At 35.4% G+C, this 16,733-nt stretch overlaps 1 protein-coding gene and 1 long non-coding RNA gene across 7 annotated transcripts in view; one reads left to right on the forward strand and one right to left on the reverse strand.

Moving 5' to 3' along the window:
- LOC141482384 (uncharacterized) overlaps positions 1–4,087 on the reverse strand; it is a 223,051-nt gene extending 218,964 nt beyond the window's left edge. Inside the window, exon 1 of one of the 2 annotated variants that reach the window (XR_012465495.1) lies at positions 3,911–4,087. This is a non-coding gene — a long non-coding RNA (uncharacterized lncRNA). Of the gene's footprint in view, positions 1–3,239; positions 3,475–3,910 lie in introns of those variants that run through there. The other variant, XR_012465496.1, reaches the window with a different exon arrangement.
- LOC111510052 (uncharacterized) overlaps positions 1–16,733 on the forward strand; it is a 344,477-nt gene that overhangs the window by 319,052 nt on the left and 8,692 nt on the right. For 4 of the 5 annotated variants that reach the window (XM_074175514.1, XM_074175511.1, XM_074175513.1 and 1 more), the window contains 6 exons: positions 5,241–5,462; positions 6,952–7,309; positions 9,653–9,868; positions 9,928–10,198; positions 11,325–11,539; positions 14,116–14,746. In XM_074175514.1, the coding sequence (XP_074031615.1) occupies positions 5,241–5,462; positions 6,952–7,309; positions 9,653–9,868; positions 9,928–10,198; positions 11,325–11,539; positions 14,116–14,746 (1,913 nt within the window). The remainder of the gene's footprint in view (positions 1–5,240; positions 5,463–6,951; positions 7,310–9,652; positions 9,869–9,927; positions 10,199–11,324; positions 11,540–14,115; positions 14,747–16,733) is intronic. The other variant, XM_074175512.1, reaches the window with a different exon arrangement.

The raw sequence follows: 16,733 nt of genomic DNA on the forward strand, positions 1-16,733 counted from the left end.
ATATTCAACGATAAGTTTTTCCCTCAATCAACTATCTAGTGCCTAATTACAGCGATGTTTACTATAAATATTATCTTTGCTTGGAACAAAAAATTGGCAAAGCATACATTCTGCAGCTGGTAAATTACCAAGAGCTCCACTGAATTCATTTACGTCTAGCAGGAATAATATGAGTCCTAAAATGGAACCTTGTAGAACTCCTAAACCAAATATCACCACAGCACAGATTATTGATTTTATATTATTATCACCATAGAAAATACTCGGCATTAAAAGAGTCTCAACCAGCTTGCAGTGAAACATCTACATGATTATTGTACGCATTCTTTAAAATGTCCATTACAATGACTATTATTATTTACACTAATCAATTATTCATTTAGGAATGTTTCTCCAGTCCGTCTCTGCGTGTGTGCATGCCCTTCCAACATGAATTATTCAAAGGATCTCAAAATAATTTTGGTTCACCCTTTTCCCAAAACAACATATACAACACGTTGAACATTACCGTTACGTTATCTCTGCGGGAAATTAATTGGAATATATTTGGGGATCGTTTTTACAACAGACAAATATTCATTCTCGAATCAATTTGAGGGCTGCGGCAGGAGGAAGAGGAAGGAGGGTGTCTATTAGCACGTGGTCAAACAATACAAAAAAAATCATAATGGAAAAAACTTTTTTTAAGTTTTTAATTTTTCATAATTCGCGGCAAGACCACTCCATGTCAAATCAACCTACAGCCTGGATATAACTTCTTGGATTTTGATCATTTTCGGTTTGCTTATCGTATCCACAATGAATATTGAAAATCGAAAATTTGAAATTTTTAGGATAATTAGTTTCTAATTATTCAAAAATTTGAAAAAATCAAAATTTTTAAATTTCGCTTTCGTTTCAAAATCGAATATCTCGGACACGGATTCGGCTAGAAAGTTCAAACTGGTCTTCTCAATTTCAATTTCATATGCAATATGACAATAAACAAATTGTTATTTACGGTTAATCTTTTTTTTTCAGGGATTTTAAATCAATTTATATTATATTAGACAATGGAAGTCCGAACTGATGAAATAAAATATATATTTGGTAAATTTTCGTTATGTGGACACCCGGCGATTTTGAAAAAATGTTTGACTGTACTTACGTATTTTGATGCGTAGATTACGAATCCGAAAGAAAAAAGCGGCGCTCTCCCTTATTTAAAAAGTTACGGCCCTTCAAAGTTCAGAAAAGGGCAACTTTTCAGCCTTCTTTTTCACTAAATAAACTGTTTAAAAACACAAGCATTTATTCACGAGGTCACCTTTACACCTTATTCCTCCTTCTTTAACACTTTTCACTTCAATAATCAACATTTTTTGTATAAAAATGTTAAAAAATGTACGGAGCTGCTTTTTGGTTACATATCACTGTATTTTACGTTTTTAAGATTAATGGTATGGTTGGTACGACTGATGCAGTCCATATTCCTGAAGTAATTCAAATGTTTTTTACCTTCATTCTTTAGATCGTAAATTGGTTTTTGGTGGTGTATTACGAATTTGAAATAGTAGGCGACGGCAAATACTAACCGCTTTTTTCTGAAATGTCACTAGTAACTAACCTAAAAATAGAATAATGTCACCAGGAGAAGCATTTGTTTTTAAATTAAGTTTTTTATAAGAAAAATGTTGATTATTGAAGTGAAAAGTGTTAAAGAAGGGGGAATAAGGTGTAAAGGTGACCTAGTGAATAAATGCTTGTGTTTTTAAATAGTTTATTTAGTGAAAAAGAAGGCTGAAAAGTTGCCCTTTTCTGAACTTTGAAGAGCCGTAACTTTTTAAATAAGAGAGAGCGCCGCTTTTTTCTTTCGGATTCGTAATCTACGCATCAAAATACGTAAGTACAGTCAAAAATTTTTTCAAAATCGCTGGGTGTCCACATAACGAAAATTTACCATATATTTTAATATGACACACCATTTTTGCTAGAATTTAGGTATACCGTAGTTTAAAAGAATAGTTAGTATAGGAAAATATTTAACTTGATTACTACCTTTATTTACAGTAGGATTTTTTGAAAGAATTGGAAATGAATTTCAAATAAGTTGTCTGTATCCTAAAGGACCAGCTATACTATTTCTTCTACCCTATGCCAAGTGATATAATCATTTTTCCAAGAAGTTTTTCAAAAAAACTACTACAACTTTTTTTTTAATATAGGGCGACAAAATTTTCTGACCATACCTCTGACAAAACCAATTTTGATATTTTTCAAACCCGAAATGAAAGTTATGATTACCGAAAATAAAAATTTGAGAAAAAGCTTTATCGTTTAACGACATAGACTGCTCGATCTCCGTACTTGAATCTACAGAATTTTTTCTAGTTGATCATCAAAATTACTAGCGTATGCTACTCCATTGCATAATGTGGAAGACTGAAGAAATTCAACAAACACATTTTTTGTAAGGGACTGTATCTAATAGTCTTATCTTGTTCTATTTTTTTTCTACTAAAAACCCAGTTTTCTGACAATTTTCACATCATGCATCACGTAAAACATCGTAACGTTATATCTGACGTTAAATGTATGAGTGACGTAAATGCCCGGACGTGAATCTTTTCATCTTTTTTCAATTGTTGGAGTCAATGTTCTCTCTCCAATGGCCAGTCCATATTTATCATTACGTCACCCACTAGTACCATGACATTACTATCTTTAATAGAAATAGGTATTCTTCAGGCTTCCTGGAACTGTTTAGACAAAAAGCAAGTGCTTATTTTCAACTTCAATCAACGTTTTTAATAAATTTCAACGTCATCCTACCCTAATGACTAATTCCAATATTATTTTCTATGATTTATGCCAAGATGCATAGAATATGTACAGATTTATATGCATATCCGAGTTGGATTTGACAGATATCAAATGTATCGCAGAAAGTCATGAAACCTTTACCATTTTCTGATTTCTAATTAGTTTCAGTTCGATCTTGTTAATTGTGTCTGTCAAATGTCTAAGAATTACATAGTATTTTTTTGTTTTCCGATATCACATCGGAAAAAACCAGTAATATCTGTAGATACTTATATATAAATATCAAAGAGATGTTGGTTTGAAAAATTGAAGACCTTGAATAAAAAAAACTAAACTTTTGGCCCAAATTTCACGCACCAATTTGTAAAATACAAAACAGGTCCTCCAATTTTTATGAACATTCCTACAGGCGCGTAGACCAAGACGTTTCCACTTACCTTTCATCCAACGAAGCCAGCCCTTTGGATGTGTCTTGTTTTGTAAAGGGCAACACACAACAGTCACTTTCACTTGATATAAGTCAAAATCAACCGGCACTATTTCTAAAATTGAAAACTTTAAAAAATTCGTTTACACATGACTATCACTGTCTCAACAAAATGAAATAAACGACAATGACAAATCGAACAATCGGTTGTAGAAACGCTCTTGCGTAGCCAGTCACGGCTTACTATGATTTTTGTTGAACGCAAAGTTGCCTGTCGAAAGATTCACTTTTAGTTTTAGTGTGAGACAGTTGGATTTGACAGATGTCAATTTTTTTTAACGGAGAAACTCATAGGTACAACCTATACCATTATTTTTTGCTTTTTTATTAAATACAGTTCAATTTTGTTAATTGTTTTCGACAAATGCCAAAGAATTACATCTAGATGAGTAGCTTTTTTATTTTCCAATATTATTTAGGAAAAAACCTGTCTTATCCGAAAACATTTGTACATTAATTTCGAGGAGCTGCCCGGTTTGAGAAATTTGAAGACCTCCAATATAAACGAACTCAACTTTTGGCTCAAATTTCATAAAACAATCTTGCAAGGCGCAAAACAGGTCCTCAAATGTTTACATTCCTATAGACTAGACACGTACATCAAAATACATTTCCACTTACCTTTCATCCAACAAAACCAGCCTTGGAAGTATTTTGTTGTTCGAAGAGTGGCACACAACAGTCATTTTCACTTGATATAAGTCAAAATCAACCGGTACTATTTCTAAAATAATCCAAAATTTTATAAAATTTATTCACACACGACATCGCGTCACTAACCAAACAAAATGAAGTGACAAATCAAACAATGCGTTATGTGACCAGTCACCGCTTACTACGTTTTTTTTGTTCAAAACCGAATTGCCTATTTACTGAAAAACTGAAGCAGGTTCCATTTATGGCAGATTTATAGATTCATACATCAAACTTATATTTTAGGAAAGTTGTCACACCATATTCATCGTGAAAAATTATGAAATACCTAGGTATTTGGTATATGATCAGTCATGAGAGTTTGAGTGTAATATGCAGAATGTTTCAAGTTCGGAAAATAACAGATTTTTCTGAAGATGACTACGATTTTCTAAAAGAAGTCCAGTACGTTTCAAAAGTGAACTATTTGTGTTCAAAGTCAGAGGCGTGCGATGATTTCGGTCGCTTTCAATAATATAATAACAGATAATTAATATGTTAGCAATCAAGATCATTCTCAACTAGGCCCATTTTTGCTTCCTACTATACCGTTTCTAAATATACGAATGGGTAATTTAAAATGTAGGTATATGAATTACAAATATTCAAGAAACATATCGAGGTCGAAACAAGCTTTTTCTGATATCTCGTAAGTTTTGGAAACTGAGAAGATAATAATAATAATAGTAAGAAAAGGAAGAAGAAGAATCATTTACCACTAGTAAGTGATTATTGGTTAATAATGCTGGCGCGCCCTTCTTCTTGTATTGGAGCTTCGCAGACAGATCCCAACCAGCTTACCTTTCGATAATAATAATAATAATGATAATAAATAATAATTTTTATGAAATTGCCTCGGATACATCCACTGATATATTGAATTGTAGAATTTTGCATAAAAAAGTATACCGTGTATCTTAACTCTTGAAACATGACGTTATTTTTTCTAATAGCAGCTGTTTTAGAGATTATTTTTGAAGTGCATATCAAAATATACATGAAGTACCGAATTTTATGATTTAATTTGTGTACAAATGAAAACCCTTCTAAGGGAAAAACAGATTTTCGCTTCAACAGGTATCCTTCAGTAGAATATGAAATAGATTTTCTAATTAGTAATAGTTTAAACGAAACTGAACATATCTATTAAATTATGCCCTGCATCCGTGTGAGAAATGACGAAGACATTAGATTTTGAGTGAAAAATAACGAAAGATATTTGGAAAAACTGTTTTGAAAATATTTTTTTTTGTTTCAGAACCGTTGCCAGCAGTACCAATGCACGATTAGTCGTCTGAACATAGAAATAGCAACTCTCAGACATCAGTTGGAGCAAGCGGGCAGAGATAATAATCCCGAAGGAATTCTACAGGCTCACGCCGCTGCTTTACAGAGACAGGCAGAGGAGTCCAGGAAACAGTACGAGAAGTGTTTGGATGACGTGGCCAATCAGGTGGTCAGAGCTTTGTTGGCGCAAAAGGTAGAGTAAAAATCGTTTCTAATCATTTCTTTTATGAAGTTGGAAATCGTAAGTTAAATGGTAAGACCTCGTTAACGTTTAGCTCACACAACAGTACATTAACAGTGTTTCGGTATTAATTTTCTTTCACCATAAACTGCATGAGGAATGGGAGAAGGTCCAAATTTGGGCTAGGGTCTAAATTCTTGTTAGCGTGATATTCATTACAAAGAAGTGCTGGAGCCTAGCGGAGAGAATGTAAAATAATGTTCAAGGTTGTTCCCATTGCTCAGTTACAGGTATAGTTCTGTTCCATGACACGTATATGCGTAGTGAAACATTCTTTGAATTTGACCATCTGAAAACTTTTGTAGATACATTTTTTTTCGTTTCATTACATAATCTGGGTATATGACAAGAGCATTCTTACTAATGCGTTTTATTATAAACATATTAATGTTTTAATATAAATATAGTTCTTACCTCTCCTCTAACTTGTTCGTGTATAACTAACCTCAAAGCGACGCCATAGTAAAGGTCCAAATTTAGGCTACCAGTGGGCCATCTATTCAATATTTCTTATTCTTACCGTTTACATTCCAGAATGCCGAGGAAAAAACCAAGTACACACCTTAGAATGAAAGGAATAACTGAAATGGGGTGGGCATGAAGAAGGTAATTCGTGCCGTTAGGCTTTGTTTATGTTTTTCCAGTGTATTACTCCTAAATTTGGGCCTAGCCCAAATAGGTTCATTTTGTAGTTTTTTAATATAATGAACTTAAATAAAACCTTTTGAACATGCAATTTATTCCCAGTTAAAGTGAATTATATTTATTTTAACAAAGTTATGGTTAAGAAAGTAAACGGTTTAGCCGGAATTTGGACCAACTCCTCTATATATTCGTGGATGAATATAATATACAAGAAATACTAGAAGAGGAAAATCTTAGATGAAGAGACAAAGCATTATTGCATTTGAATGCTAGAGAAAAAACATTCAAATAATGAGTTATAAAAATTAAATTGAAGTGATACCGAACCTAGATGAGAACCTTGTGAGACTCCAGATTCTTTCAATTCGTAGTTAATGCATTTAGTATGGTTTTTGTTTTAATTTTCGAATAGTCCATCAGGAATTTCAGTTATTAAAAAAAATTATAATAATTTCTGCAATATTATCATTATGTTCTGATATAAACCACATCACAAGTTGACTTTATGGCTATTTTGAATCAACTACTGGATACTGTTTTGCATTTCTAATCATTAAATAAACATATACGTTACAGTCGATATCGACTGTACCATATAGTCGATGCAATTGACCGCTTCGGGGAGCCTCCTCAAATTTCGAAATGTGTCCAAGCTAAGGATTAACGAGGTCTTGCCTATCAGCGTTCGATTTCTATCAGGTTAAAAATTACACGAAGATATTTTTACGATAATGATCCTTCATATCAATCTTATGATTAAGTAATGTGCTTGTTTCTTGATCTTAACTTCTTTTAGGGTTTAAAGGAGGAAGTTGGCACTCTGAACAACCGAATCGAAGAACTGGAGACCCAGAACCGAGCTCTAGCATCGATGTTAGTGCACCAGCTCAGGGGGGACACCCCCTCTACCCCTGCGGACCTGGACAACTACTCGAAAGAGTGGTCTGCAGCCGAAGATAGGCAAAAGGACAACAAGGACGCTTCTGCTGATTCTCCTTCGCCGGTGACCGCCATGGAGGCCAGTACCAATGTGAAGCATTGCAACTCCTTCAATTCGGAAGTGCTGGAAGAGAGCCCCAATGGCGATAATTGTGATAGCAAGGCTGTTTTGAGTGTTGATAAGAGGTTGTCAGCTGATACGGCCAGTATATTGGGTAAGTTTCTAGTCTTTACTGCTTTTTGTTGCTATTTTGATTTAATTTTTGGGATGGAGTGATCCATAAATAACTCACCATAAAAGAAGCTTCTGGTTGCTGCTTTGAAGATCTTCTGATTTGCTTGTTTTGAGAAATCAATCCGTCTTATCTCTTCAGTTGACCACGAAAAATATACATTAAAATCTAAAAACAAATTAAATCATTGTACCTTTCAGGTCCGCTTCTGTTATTATATTATTGGTAAAAAGAGTGAAAAACAAGTGTAATGGTTAATGGGGTTTTTAGGATTGGGCTGTACTGATTTGGAATGTACTAGCCACTCTAGCCACCTTAAATATCAGTGATGCATTTTTATTATCAATAAGCCTGCCGAGTCCACTTCTATTATTATAATATTGGGAGAAAGTGTGATCGATTGTGTAGGATTGAACATCGATAAAACAAAGGTGATCACGTTTAGATGTAACATAGGGGAAGTACACTTGGAAAATGTAAAAATTGAAAATTTGGAGAAAAACAAATTTTTCGGGCTCTTCATTGATGAAAATCTAAAATTTGATTCCCATGTCGACTACTTATGTAAAAGACTAGCAGCAGGATGTCATGCAGTGAGAGTTGTTGCAAGAGAGTTGGACACTACTATCACAAGATCAGTTTATTTTGCACAAATTGAAACCTATTTATGTTATGGAATTTGTTTCTGGGGAAATTATGCAAAATTTCGTTTCAATATGGTATTCTCTCTACAAAAAAGAGCCATCAGATATTTATGCAAGGCTAGGTACAGGGATTCATGCCGCCCATTATTTGTGAAGCAAAAAATTCTGACCTTAGTATTTCTTTTTATTATGGAAACAGTGTGTCTTATCCACAAAAAATATAAAAATCAATTTGGGAACACCGCAACTTATAGTACACGTCAGTCTTACTCCGTTTCCCTTTCTACACCTTCTCTAGCCCTTACACAAAATTCTATTATTTTCAATAGCAAGAAGTTATTTAACCACCTTCCCATTAATTTAAGGCGAATATATAATGGAAAGAAATTCAGAAAGAAAGTGAAAGAATACCTTGTTGGGAGGCCCTATTATAGTGTGGACGAATTCTACCAAGGCTCTATCGAATAATTGACATGTAGCTTTGTGTAAACAAGTTATTGAAACCAACACAAAATGGCTATCAATGTTCATTGTGTAGAATTATATATTTACGTTTACTTAATATTCATAAATTCATGTACTTATATTTGTAGCTGTTCAGCTGGACTTAATATTGTTCTGTCCATATACTCTGCTCCGGTGTTTAAGCATTATTTTATAGTTTATATTTGTTAATTGTCCCTTATACATGTTTTACTTTACTAGACTTTGCCAATAAGATGTTTATATCTTGGGTAATAAAGCATATTTTGATTTGATTTGATTTGATTGGTATTAAACGAGGTATAGGGTTTCGTTTTAGAGCTACTCTACCCACCGTATATTTCAGTGAATTACTATAGTCCAGTTCCCAGAGGATTTCACCTTACAAAAGGTGGGGTAGAAGATTTTATTTTTTTATTTCGTTTTAATGAGTATAAAGAGTGAAATATAAAAAATGTGACTAAATCTGGGCTCGGCACAACTTTTGGTAGTCGAAAAACCTCGACATTTTCGGACCTTTTTCGGTTTTTTCGCAATATCTCGAAAAGGAGTGGTTCTAGCGAAAAACAGTTTCCATACAAAGTTGTAGAGCATTAAATTCCCTACAAATTTCATACATAAATTTTTCTTCTACGACCAATAGGGAGCGAGCTACAGCATCTCAAAGAAGGGCCATTTTTCTTAAAATGGTAAAAAAGACAAATAACGCTTGCTTTTGTGTGTGTGTTGCGTCCTATGCATTCTTTGGTTGTATTTTTGAATTATATTTTGGTTCGATAAGGTTCTTCAGACACACCCATCACCAACCCCACCCTCAACCCCCCCACCCCCCAATTGATAACTGACAAGGAATGAGTAGGGAATTTAATGTTCCACAACTTCGATTGGGGACTGTTTTTCGCTAGAACCATTTCTTTTCGAGATATTGCGAAAAAACCGATAAATGTCCAAAAATTTCTAGGTTTTTCGGCTACCAAAAGTTGTGCTGAGCCCAGATTTAGTCACATTTTTTATATTTTACTCTTAATACCCATTAAAACGACCCCATTAAAACTACCCCACCTTTTGTAAGGTGAACCCCTTTTTTGTTCTCTGGGAACTGGACTACTATTCTTCCTTCTGTTTTGGTAGAGTGGCAATAGTAGAAATTCAACCTTTCTAAATCATTCAAACTTATTCTCCTTGTTTTTTTTTCCAGACACTCGACTTTCATTGGAAGACAAAAAAAGGCATCACGTATTGACAAAACTGTGGACAGAACTGAAGGGGACTGAAGTAACTCCAAAAAAACTACTAGAAGCACTCAGTGCAGTGGATTCTGCCTTATGGGTGCCCCCAAAAAGGCCCGTGTCGCTGAATCTACACCTACCAATTCTGCAAACTACAAAATATCGGAGATCTCGACCAGTATTAGGTATAACGGTATTTTCATATGCAACATTTGATACTGAATAAAGATTCCAAATCCTACAGCACAATCGACGTCGAAAAGTGAAGAAGAAACCACGGGAAACGAATCTCCCGAGAGCGGAAACAGGGACGAAGGCTACTCCACCATGTCCTCCGATGTTCAAGCAGACGTCACAAGAGGATCGGGGGATGCGACGTTACCACGGAGAGGTTTGGAAGACCTGAAAGAAGCCAGCGACGAGACCGATGTGTCCGATACTAGACTCCTAGTTAGCGATAATAAGGATCCTGATATACTTTACATTCCTCTGAACCTCCTCAATCTCAACCAAAGGTAATAGTCGTTCAGTAGTTTTCAACATACTTCAGTTTTAGTATTCCAACATCATTTTTAGAGTTAGGTTAGGTTAGGTTAGGTTAGGTTAGGTTAGGTTACTTTAGTTTAGTTTAGGTTAGTTCCAAAGTGGGTGGCTCTATTTGGCCCTCCACTGCAACCTGCAAGCGTTTATTGTGGCTCACACCTATTCACACTAGGCCAAATAAACCCAGCTTCGAAACGAAGCCGATTAGTTACGAAGATTTTTGCACGTCAGCTACACCTAACGATGCCCTAGATTGACCCGTGCAGGGCTTTTTTGCCTTTGGTTTTGGTGAATCATCACTTGAGCGCAAACGTTTGCTAACCTGCTCATGAGAGGTTTGTTCCTCCACCTGAGACAGATTCTGCGTACGCCACTCAAGAATTTGGTGCAAGGCGGTTTCATAAAATACCCCGCTCTTGAGGAGACGATTCAGTCGTTTCTTGGCTGCACCATCAAACCTTTTTTTTTAGTTTCAGTTATTAGATCAGGAGTTGGAAAGTAGAGAAGCTCTCGCTCCTGATCTAAATTTACAAGGAGGTCAGTTGAAGTCGTAAGCTCGCCATCCATTTCCTCTGTAGACTCAGCGTCAGAAAGAATTTTTAAGTTTACTCTGACCATAAAAGTCCCACGAGTAGCTAGGGAAAAAAGGTCAATCACGCAGAGCCCCGCATTACCGTGACAAGGCGATGGTACAATGAGAGGGCGCCCGGTATCTGGAAGGTTCCGTGGAGACAGCTGATAGGCTCAGTGTCATTCATCCTCTCGGCACGGATACACACTCCTTAGGATCAAGCCATCGTCGGGATGCCAGTCAGTTAGGGAATAACAGAACCACAAGTGATTCTGTCTTTCCCGTATGCAGCGGGGGTACGTGGAAGCAAGCACCCGATGGCTGGTTTGCTCAACCTCTACATCACAAGCCAAAAACAACATGTACAGTGGTTCAGGTAGTGAAAGATGAACAAGGACAGCCGACCCGTCTTCAAGGATGGGTACTAGGCCCTGTTTTATCCTCCCTGACCAAACCTATCTAAAAATTGTTTCTAGCAATATCATTACAACTATATTGTAAATGTATGTAAATGGTTTTATTTTCAGAAATAGTTTTCCACCCAGTAAGGACATCCTGCCGTTCCAGCACATCATGAGGAGTTTTTCTGATTCCCATCTGTGTATAAAAATCACCACTGCACCATCACCGTGTTATACTTTCAGCTCAACAATTTCCAGCAGCCCTTCAATTTTTTTAGTGGACATTACTGATAAGTCGATGAATCCACTGCGAAGGACCAGAGGCACAAATACTTTATGGGGTAAGTGAAAATATACTGCCCTTCAGTGAGTTGAATCAAATATTGGTTCATGAATTTTTGAAAGATCTTAGTGTATTATTTGTATTGTATTGTAAAATTTATTCATTATCAGTCGCGTTCTTTTAATCAAGTGATTAACATGTTCGTCCCACCTCATGTGTTGGTCGAGAAAAACTCCTAAGTATTTAATCGACGATGTCTTTGTTATTTCGGGGCATTGGCACTGTAGACTTGAGCAATCTGGTTTATGAATTTTAATTGTTTCTTTTTTGGGTTGATCGTTACATCTAAGGGAAAAGGTAATACATTTTTGTATATTAATACTCAATTCGTTATTATTTAGCCATAATCCAATTTTCCTCAAATCAGCTGTGCAAATAGTGTCATTCCAGGTGTTGCCTTTGAAAATCAATGCAGTATCATCGGCATAACATATGATGTGACCTAGAAAATTATTAATGCAGCAAATATTGTTTATATATACAAGAAACAGTATTGGACCCAATACTGTACCTTGAGGCATACCAATAGATAGGATTAAGGGTGAACTTTGGTTTTTACCGATTTTAACTTGTTGGGTTCTACCACTGAGATAGTTTTGAAGAAGTTGTAGTGATATTACGATAATACCATATCTTTCTAGTTTTTTCAACAGTGTATCATGAGACATAGTGTCAAATGCCAAGTCCAGAAAAATCGCTAAACATTTAGATGATTTGTCAAAAGAAGTTATAATTTCATTTGTTAGATCTAAGATAGCATTTTCAGTATTAGATTTCTGTATAAAGCCATATTGGCGTTCTGTTATAACATGATGCTCCATGAAAAATGTTAACAGTCTACTTTTGATGTAATGTTCAAATATTTTAGCTGAATTAGATATAACAGATATAGTTCTATGATTACTAAGTTTTTTTGGATCACCTTTTTTGAAGACAGGTGTAACTATAGACTCTTTCCACTGGAAAGGAATGATTTAGGGGTGGATTTTTTTATGGTTTCTGTAGTAAGTCCGTCTGGACCTGGAGAGCACTTATTCTTGAGCTTGGATATAAGTATGATTATTTCATTTACAGTTACGGGTTCGAAAAATATAAATGCCTTTACGTGGACGTCATCAAGGAAATTGTCAGATAGATTTGAGTATTCAATTTTTTCAGCCATTTCAGTGCCAATGTTAGTGAAAAAGTTATTGAAAAAGTTAGCCTTTTTTTCATTTTCTATCACATTTTCTCCATGTTCATTTTGTATGATTTTATTTTCTAAGGATTCTTTATTTGTTTCATTAGAAATAATTTCAATTATGACTTTCCATGTTTTTTTGAGAATACCTTCTATACTTCTAAGTTTATTTTTGTAATAATTATTTTTTGCGAGTTTTATTAATTTATTAACCTTGTTTCGGTATTCTTTGTTTTTTAAATTCGGCCGATGAATTAGATTTCAATCTTTTCTTTAGTTTGTCTCTAGTTTTAAGCGAATTTATGAGACCTGTAGTAATCCAGGGTTTGAGTCTACGTATTTTTGTGTCCCTCAGTACAAATTTTTTAGTTGTGTTTGTGATATATTTTGGTAATGTGTTAATGACATTATTGTAGGAATTTTGAGTATTATTTGATGAGAAGACATTTTGCCATGTTTCAGATTGTAATACAGTAATGTAGTAATGTAAATTGGATGTAGAGCTCAAAAATGTTGAAATATACAGGGTGTTCGATTTGAAAAAATTGAGTTCCACTCATTTTTTCATTAGATCAAAGTATCTGCATTTTTTGAAGACCCTGTATGAGGCAAATGAAAATATGACTCGTAGTGAAGATCCTAATAGTATCACTCCACTCAATTTCAAAATTGATCTTTTAGGGCAAGAGAGTTCAAGATTATCAGCATTTATAAAAGTTCATGTTTGGTAAAAATTAATTTATATCTTCTAAACGGTAATAGATAGGTATAGGGAAATAGTATATGAATTTGTTGACAAAGTGAAAATGAATCATAATATGATATTATATACGGGGTGTTCCTTTTGAAAAATCAAAGAAGCCGCTACTTCATAGTAGAAGCGACAACGCCGCTTCGTCTGAAATATTTTAGGCGTGTAGCTCATATTGACTAATACATACTGTGGAATTTTCAGGTTGATCCGTTGAATTGTTTGCCAGAAACGGCTAATTAACGCTCATCATGAAAAGCCCTGTATATCATTTGAAATATTTTATGTACAAGTGTGTTATTGAATGAATAAATTACTGAAATTACTGAAATGACTGTATTCGTTAAATTAAAATGCCAAAAAATCTTTTGATCAATTTCAAAAACGATGTCAACCGATTGAACTTTGATAAAAAACAAATACTTACTATTTACATACCTAGAAGATTTTCTGAATTATATTTTCTCGTCACTAGAGTTTTTGTAATTATTTGTTCGCAATACCTCAAGAAGTCACACTCTGTATAGAGTATGTGCACCTTCATTATCCTTCAGTCATCAGTCATAATTCCTGACATTTCAAAAAGTCACCGCCCCCGTCACCAATCATCTTCCCTCACTAATAATGATTATTTTCCTTGTAGGCAATGCAAACTTGGAAGTCTGCCCCGAAGACAAAACCTCCCAGCTTTCCTGGTCCAGCATCGCCGAAGAACGCCTAGAGTGCACCACCTGGGACGCCGAGTATATCCAGCAGTGGCTGAGACTCGACGAGACCCGATCAGCCCTACAGCAGCAGCACAGAGACATGCTAGAGCTCGAGTACGATCGAGCAGAGCTAGAAGACTGGAGCTTGAGCTTGTCCAGTGATGATCTGCGGGACCAGTGGAAGAAAACAGATGCAGTGACTCCCGGACAGATCTCCATCTCCACCCTGCCGAGCATCCAAGAGAACAACACGCTTGAGCTAGAGGAAGACTCCAACGAGTGTCTCTGGAACAACTCCAGCTACATGATGGACAAGGAGGGGCGGGAGCTGGTGACGCTGCTGATGGACGGGCCGAACGGGGAGAAACAGTGGCCCTACGCTGTGGCGAATATCGTCCACCAGCAGAATTCTCCGGAGAATAGCTGGTCCAGCGGTGGGTCCGACTGTTGCAACTCCCACGAGCAGGAAACTTATTCGAAGAGGTCTTCGGTCGCGTTGAGTGGGTCCAGCGATGATACCGGGGAGTTGCCTGCTATCGGGACGGATTTCACGAGGGATTTCTACAGGTAGGGATAAACAGATAATTTCTTTGACATACTCACACACTTCCTTTGTTGAAACATGTTTTGTAATTGCCTGAGTAAGTGAGAGCGATTGCTTATTCCCTCACAAATAATCGATCGTAGATAGTTATAGAAATCGCGGAATGCGGGGATGGTTATCGCCGTCGTAATCAGTTCAGGAACTGATCGCGATTTGGGTGTTGAAATTTGATATTGATGCAGTTATAAGTACTTAAAATTTTTGTTATCTGTTCAAAATGTGGCGTTCTTGGACAAGTACTAATAGTAATAACTAGTGTGATAACAACGCAGACTTTTTCCTGTGTAGTGATTCCAATAGCGATGGTAAACAATGCGAAAAAGAGATACCAGTGAATGAGAGTCGGATGCATTTGAATATTGAAACACAGAGATTATGTTTCAACGTATATAAGAATTTACATTTCAAGTTTGGTTTCAAGGGAAACAAACTATTACAAGCAACATCAGATTTGACCGAAATTCCTTTCTCAACTGTACGTAAAATAGTCAAAAACAAACCTTATGAACGCAAGACGCGATTTGATGCGGGATTACCAAAACCTTTAGATGTTCATCTCTAATAAAATCATTGAAAAAAGCAATATACGACTGTTACAAAAGCAATGAGATTCCTACAACTGAAATCATAAGGAAAAAATTGAATACTTCCGGCCATAACGTGAGCTGCTGTGACAAAACTCTTCAGAATTGGATAAAGAAACTAGGATTTAGATTTGAAATAATAAACTAACGTCAAGCTGTTATGGAAAGCAGAAGAATGGTGGATTTGCGTTACAAATACTAAGAACAAATAACTAAATATAGACAAGAACGACAAATTTTCTATTTGGACAAAACTTGGTATGACACTCAAGACATAGTTACGAAAGGGTGGACTGATGGTTCAAGAATGTGTACGCCTAACATGCCAGCAGTCAAAGGATCGCGACTAATTATGGTGCATTGTGGAGGAAGTGAAGGATGGGTTCTGAATTCTTTGAAATTATGTGGAATATATTATATTATATAATTATTGTGATTCTTATATAATCAGAAATGATTATTGAGTAACAAAACTAGTTAGCTCCTTAACTATATTATTAAAAGGGACTGTTGGAAGGTAGGTTGCACTATATCATTTACTTGAACTATTCATATTGGGGTTATTCAAATTCACCCTAAGAGTTATTTTTCATTTACAGTTTGAACATATGAACAATACCTATAATCTACTTTTGTGACACAGGCAGAAAAGGTTTAAGCCTATTCCTATATTTATAATTGAATTACTGAAGATGCCTGTAGTAGTAGAGTTACATCATTTATTACAAATGTCATGGGTTGGTGATTTTTTTCTGATATTGTTTTTGGTTTAAGTAAATGAAGATTTGGGTCCAGTCTACTGTTGAAGCAAGATATGCATACATTCAATACAGAGAGTGAGTTCAGAGAGATCATAATGTTTTTACTTAGTTTGAACCAAAATAATAATCTATGTACACTATATTCTTGGTTTTTTTTGTGATATTCTTGCACTCATGTACAATAAAACTTTTGTCCAAGAGCTTTAGAGCTGATGAAAACCTATTTATGTGGGAGAAAACAAGTTGTTTATACATCTGGAAATTCTAGCACATGTATATCCATTTTGCACGATGTACCACAAGGGTCCATACTGGCGACCAACTCTTTTTGTGGTATATATTATCGATATTTTTGATTTCTTATTCCCAAACTTATCTTTTTGCTATGCAGATGATTGAGATAAGACACAGAAAATCATATCATCAAATAGACAACTAATGAAGAATCAACATGTAGATTTATTGGTGTTTAAAATTGACATGTTAAACTGGGAAGCACATGTTGCTGGTCTGTGCAAAAGACTTTCCACATAACTGTTTCTACTGAGACAGATGAAAATGTGTCTTAATTAAAGTATAGTAAGTAAAGTAAAGTAAATAAAATA

The sequence above is a fragment of the Leptinotarsa decemlineata genome, unplaced genomic scaffold, assembly GCF_025532065.1.
Source record: "Leptinotarsa decemlineata unplaced genomic scaffold, Ldec_3_MD MMD2_tig00001064_RagTag_RagTag, whole genome shotgun sequence".
Taxonomy (NCBI): domain Eukaryota; kingdom Metazoa; phylum Arthropoda; class Insecta; order Coleoptera; family Chrysomelidae; genus Leptinotarsa; species Leptinotarsa decemlineata.